The 6,841-nt window shown below is 34.5% G+C and overlaps 1 protein-coding gene across 1 annotated transcript; it reads right to left on the minus strand.

The window, feature by feature from the left end:
• Positions 1–438: 438 nt before the first annotated feature.
• Positions 439–5,834, minus strand: LOTGIDRAFT_229255 (hypothetical protein). Its single transcript, XM_009063771.1, has 2 exons — positions 4,687–5,834; positions 439–1,093 (listed from the first exon to the last, which is right to left on the minus strand). The coding sequence occupies exons 1-2, from the start codon at positions 5,154–5,156 to the stop codon at positions 478–480; spliced, it is 1,086 nt and encodes a 361-aa protein (XP_009062019.1). The 5' UTR covers positions 5,157–5,834; the 3' UTR covers positions 439–477.
• Positions 5,835–6,841: the final 1,007 nt, after the last annotated feature.

A 6,841-nucleotide genomic window follows, 5' to 3' on the forward strand; every position in this document is an offset into this window, starting at 1 on the left:
AAACTGATATTAATATACCGTATAATTGCGAATATAATGCGCAAAGTAGACCATACCAAAATATGTTACGGACTACTTTGATGAGTATTTTCATCTTTCAGCTTATCAATGTATCATAACAGATTCTCTTTCACATACATACACATATTCAGTGGCGGCCCCAGTGGGGGTATAGGTAGGCATTTGCCCCAATTGTAAAATGGTTTGCAACCCACACTTTACTTTTAACAAACGATTTTGTCCCAAAATATATGTCAGAATGCATCAAATCAATTCAATTTTTCGAAAAATTTCAATTGAGAACCCTGCCAAACGCTCCATTGCAGTCGTACGACTAGAGCCTCGACAGTAAGTTGTGTCCCCCCTTATTTGTACCCCCAGTTTCGAGAGGCTGGTGCCTCCACTGCACATATTTGCACAAAAACACACCTCACACGTCATCAACAAATAAATAACACACACACGTCATCTATGATGTCACCAACCAAAGTCGATTCCGGTCATTTGATAGAATTTTAAATTAAATGGTTTATAAAATTCACGTAGTCTTTTAAGCACTTCTGGTTTCAAATTTGGATGTTGTCTACCTTTGTTTCGTCGTAAGCAATGTATATGGTCACTTTTAATGTCTTTCTTGAGGCATGGGAAATCCCAACTGCCTTTGAAAGTAAAATGGCTATCGGTCACCAGTCTTTGTAACCCGAGAAAATCTTGAACTTTATACATTTCATCCACGGGATTAGAAATAAGTTTTTCACCATTCACAAAATGTATTTGATTTAATGGAAAATATTTGAGCCACTTTTTCAAATGTTTGGCATACACACCAATTCTCAATTTACTCCATGTTGTGTTTACGACACAAGAGGAGTTGTCTATAAACGCCTTTTCCTCAAATGGTGGCATTTTCGGCCATTTTAAGATGCTCTGCGTATAGTCTGATATTGCACGTGTTACTGGGTCCCTTACAACCACAATTAGTTTGATATCTTTATTCATTTTATAAATCCTTCCTGGGACTTCCTTACTGACAAAATATCGTGGTGTCTTCTCAACGGTAAGTTCATCTTCCGCTGTGTTGGGCATCTGATTTCTGAAAAGAGAAAAGGAACACCTAATCAAATTTAAAAAAGGTTAGAATAAAATATCGATTTCATTCAGCAATTTTTCGGATTATAATGCAAGATGTCCCATTTAATATCCAATCGTCCCAATGTGCTCCCTACTGATGAAAATTTTTCCAAAAAAGTACACAACGCTTAAACGGTTATGTTATCGTGCCTATTCTCGTACTCTTTCCTACTGTACTGTGCCATCTTGAGATCCCCAATCACTGAAACTTGTTCCAGTGCTAATGTCTCTCCTAATGTCCATCGTCCACTTTCAATCAATGACATTGGCACTAATTAATGATTTCAATCAACTTCAGTCAGAAAGTGGTTCCTGGTATTCTGAATCCTGAATCTATTGTCTAACAACAGACAGCTAACTAATGTTTCTTCCTAACTTCTGGCATTTGGAGTTGGTGGTTTGCTAATAGACAATGGTCAAGATATCTCACCAAATCAACATTATCAGAAGTTTATACTGATGACAAGTCGTCAAGATATTGACGTGATAGGGTTTACATTAATAAAGACGAGATGTCAAAAGAAAGGTTTTTGACAAAATTATCTTAAGATAGGGTTGGACATGTGTCTTATAGCATCTACGTCATCAAAACTCGACACCAACGGAAGTGTGCCGGTCACTTTATAGATGTTGTCCATTGGTCATTATGATACAAGCGGTACTTCACTTTTACTTCACTTTTCTTTCTTTCTACTACTTCAATATTTTAATCCTCGGTTGTTCGGTACAAATTGATTAGGGAATCTTAATTGAAGTCATTAGTGAAGATGTGTATAATGGAAGATCAAACGAAGATCAATATAAATTTCAAACACACCAGTTTTAAATGGATTTTATAAAAAAAAATAGTTAACAAACTGACCTATGTAATTATTTTCGGAAGAATAGACAACATGGTAAGTTTATCAATAATGTCGATTTCGGGCGATTGCGTGATTACAGTGTAATCATTACACTGTAAAATATTACAACCAAAACTTATATATGCAATGCAATATGCAATATGCAGGACAGAAAGGTCTACAATTATTACACAGATCAAGAAGCAAAACTGCTACTACTTTTATTGGCTATTGAAAGTGAGAAAATGTAAAAGGTATATTTCTAATTCATTACTTTTCTTCTCTAGTTGCAATCATATTGATCAATCGTAGAATTTCAATTATAAATTCAATCGTCCATCTGATTAGAACCAATATCAAAGCGAAAAGATTATCTTAAAGTCAATTAACATGACACTCAAGTCTGCTTAACAACCTCTTGATAGAACAAATGCAATGATACTTCAGACTTGATAATCTAGACTAAAGACTCTTCAAAATAAAGGTGATTATAGTTATCAAGAGCTCACTAATTAATTTCAGACTGAAATAAGTCGATGCTCGTTTTCCTAATCATTATATGGCAACAGATATACGACCTCACTTCCAATACATTAGAGATTGGTTGTAAGTTTATTACAAAATGAACTGAAATGGAGTTTTAACCATGTATACTGCACTCAAAATATTGTTATTTATTGTATAAAGCATGTAATTTGCATGATGTGACGGAGAGAAATTTGCCAGGACAATGGCGATTTACATATCATAAAAGATACACGCCGAATAAAAAATTTCGTATGGTTTGTATAGAAATAAACATTAAAATGCAAACATTTAAATAAGAAAGTGTTCAAGAGACAAAAAACTGCTCACGTTCTACGGCTCTTTAATAGAACGTGATCGGGAGAAAAAAGGAGGTAAATGATCGATTTCCGGTATTGATTTTTCTCTCTTTCTGATAGAAGAGTAGATTGTGGTTTGTTAACAATATTTTACTCTAGTTACCAACCGAGAGAAAATAACAATCAGGGTTCCTCACTCTTATCAGTACAGGAAATGAAATGGAAAATTGAATTGAATCAGATTGTATTTTCATGGTGCTAAAATCCCAAATTAGCTTGATCATGGGTCTCCTTGATCATAACATTTTTCAGACTTGATCTGAATGGATCTGATCTGAGAATTACCAACCTCAGAGGCAAAATGTCGATGAGGAAGTTTTAACTGTTTTTTAAATAGATAGATTCGACTAAAGCTATAAGGGTTTATTGCTAAACTGAAAATAAATGACAATGGAAAGGGCCCAAAAGACGGCACAAACGATCAAGCTAACCAAGACCACGTTATTTATTTACAATGTTCTTCATAGAGACAACGCTTTCAACAATATTTATTCACTTCAGGATATTTTGATTTGAAATAACTACAATTCAACTGATTTTTTTATACTAGAATATTTGTGTTCTTACTAGATTGTCACGTCTCTATCTAGCCCTCCCATCGGTTATATATATATAGCCTATATGGCCTGACCCCCGGGCTGTTTATATATGTTATCTATTGTTGTATATTATACTGAATTGAAATTGATAGCCCTAGGTTTTGAACCTACGACACCTGATTCAATCATATCAACTGATGGCCTTGTATTCCCACCTGACATCAATAATTATACTGAACAGCTGATAGTAGAACTTAACCTAAGGGGCAATAATACCATTCATATTGGATGAATTGACAACGTTTGCAGTACATATCAACCCTTTAAATGAAATTTATTGTATAATGTTCTTGATAGAGTTATATCCGATTTTCCCTAACCATTGGGGATTTTAAAACAAATGCATAACAGTCGCCTAACTAAACATTATATCATGGCCTTGTACATAACAAGCTGTAAAACTTCAGTTTATGTGAACTACGTCGATGGGATATCCGAATCTCTATTTTTGAACTAATACACGATACTCCTATGAGTAACACAATCTATAAACCTAGACAATGGTTTGGTGTGAAAATGTATATTTCTGGTGAAGTATACATGTATTCCAGGGTGAATGGAAGGCACGGAGTGTCACTCGCCGATTGTCTTTGTACTCTTACTCACGATGGCTTTGTTTGCACATGAAGTGGAGCTTATCTGATTTGGTGTGTTCAGATAAAAAATCGGTCTGAACTGAAGATAACAATCGAGTTGCGAATATAAACCAGACGCCCAACTGTCGTCTGTTGCATGAAAGCCAAACAATTCATCACCCAGTGACCTAATTATACCCTATGTCAAACCCACCTTATCATCTTAAACCAATGGTCATTAATTTTAGCCCAGTTTACTCTTTATAACCCCAGGGACATCAATTTTACGTTTTCACCAAACAACGTCTATAATTAAGAGAGGATCTCGTACACCTCGAGGCATGGTGCTAAAAACTCTCCAAGTCTAACATGGATCAGGTCCGATTTTGATTGAAAACTCGCAAAAATACATTTTTAGAAATTGCTAAGTTTATCCAAGCTGGTTTTGAACAGGTTTGAGAATTATTTAGAGCCTGGGAGAGACGCGTAACTTCCAAGTCCATGAAACAAATAACCCTTTCTGACCAAATCTTTTTTACCGGCTGTCAAATTTCCCTTATAATTACATCTGTTAAAGTGTTTACAATACAGTACCATATTTTGTTCACGTTATCCAAGACCATTGATTATAATAGTTAACAAGACAAATACATACCTATACCATTCAAAACCTCTAGAATAAAAATTATCAAAGAAATGAGGCTCTGGTCCTGCTGCTTTAACTTTGGGATGAACCTTTAAAAATTCCAATAAAGCTCTGGTTCCACCTTTCTTTACTCCGATAATGATGGCTTGTGGTAGCCTCTTTACCTTGGGTTTCGGTATAAAATGTTTCCGTGTAGATAGGACTTGACCCTGAGGTTGTGATTTCTCATGTGAATCGATCCATAAAACATTGTCATTATTCCCATCTACAAAAATAGTTTTGTCATTCAAATTATCACCAGGGGCCTCAAGAGGTAAAATATTATCATCTATTGTCCTGGATTTCACCTTAAAACTTTTAAATTCGGAAGTTAATGTACCATGTCTATTTTGTCTGTTTCTGTCTATATTGGACACTAGAGGAATTGAAGTCGATGAATCCAGGAAGAGAAGACATAAAATGATCCCACTCAGTTCCATGTTGAAGTCTGTTCTGTCTTTTTCTCATTTAATTTCAAATGCCACACCATGGATATGAGTGTGTTGTATACTTATATTATCTGTAAGGCAATTTACACTATCTCCAGGATTCTGTAATAACCTTTAAAGATATTCATAAAAATATTTCAAATGTCCTTAAAAACGTCTGCTAATTATTTTTTCCACATTGGTGAATAAACACCTCTATGTAATGGTAACAAGAACGGTAAAATTAACGTCTAGAAGAAGACTATGACTTGAGAAAGCAGATGAGATACATTAAATATTAAACAATCTCGTCAACTTGTTGCTAATAACCTCCTTTCGTTGCATAGACTACAGTACTCCAAATTATCAACGACTCCACTGTAAGTGTTCTTTTCTACAAACAATTGAATTTGATAACGTATGAAATATTATGAAGTTCGCTATACAACTTGTCACCTTTATCACTGTCAATGGTTTACCTTCTTTGTCACGCGTAAAAGAATTCATCAACTAATGTCAGATGAGGATGCTAGCGAATCATGGTAGCCTACATAAGTCAAATCATCAATCGGTTCACTTATATCTGTATACATTGTACATATATTATAGACACATTTTGTATATTTAAGATGAAGGCTTTTATTACCGTATCATAGAAAACCAAAATGTCCATCTAACTAGCAGATCGTACCCCTTCTTATGTATGTGTAGATCTGAATGTGGTTCAGTATAGTAAAATAATGAATAAAAGAATAATGGACAACTTAAAAGAGGTGTCACAATGTGAATTAAGGTCTATGTTTAAAAATAATCCAATCAAGCGTGATAGCCTTAATAATAATAGTTGTTTTTTTACCAAAAATGTTTTCTATAAATAACTTCAGTCACAGTTTGATAAAAATAACACCCTTTATTTATGCTGATTCAATCATTGGTAGTGGATTACCTTAATCCGATCAACTAGTTTTTAAGGTTTAGGTCTTTTCTGATACAATGTTTTTCTTTTTCAGATTGTTCCTATATTAGACAATCACTGTCAAAGTTGTGAGGTTTTACAAAGCCTGTTAGTGCTCTGATAGTTTCCAATCCATGAACAATATAAGGTAATAGATATACCTGCTTCTTCAACATTTACGTTTCAACACTAAGTTAGTATGCTGACAATTCCTTCAAATCCTTCTACAAAATGTATGTTCCAATCACTGCAGATCTGGGAGGATTAACTTTGCAGATTATGTTTGATCCCTTTCACGATGTATCTTCTTGAAACATGTAGCCAATTTCAGGTTTCACAAAAAAACAATAAACGTGGCCACTGTGAAGAGTTTGTTGGCAAATATTTAGTGGTTTAATCACCTCCTACCACTCCACACTTGATCTTTATATAAACTACTTGAACATTGTGTTAATACTGGCTTTCAATAACGTATAGAAAGGCTCTATCCAGTTCACGGTTTCTTCTTCCCATAGTAGCCAATTCTACATGATTGACGAGTCATGTGATAGTCAACATTGACTGTGATTGGTTAATTAGTTTACTAGTCACGCCTTATTGTGAAGTAAACCGTCGTTCATTCATGCCAGCTTTTGTCAATAAGTAAATTTGTCAATGGACACGTAAAACAGAAAAATGTAGGTAACGCTAGTGTACGGATATACAAAGTCCTATGAATTTCGGATAATCTGATTTCAATTTA

The sequence above is a fragment of the Lottia gigantea genome, assembly GCF_000327385.1.
Source record: "Lottia gigantea unplaced genomic scaffold LOTGIsca_6, whole genome shotgun sequence".
Classification (NCBI taxonomy): domain Eukaryota; kingdom Metazoa; phylum Mollusca; class Gastropoda; family Lottiidae; genus Lottia; species Lottia gigantea.

Coding starts and splice junctions, on each gene's coding strand:
- LOTGIDRAFT_229255 (XM_009063771.1), bottom strand. CDS start 5,156: ATGGAACTGAGTGGGATCATTTTATGTCTTCTCTTCCTGGATTCATCG. Junction 1,094..4,686: donor AGAGGTTTTGAATGGTATAG/GTATGTATTTGT, acceptor TTCTCTTTTCAG/AAATCAGATGCCCAACACAG.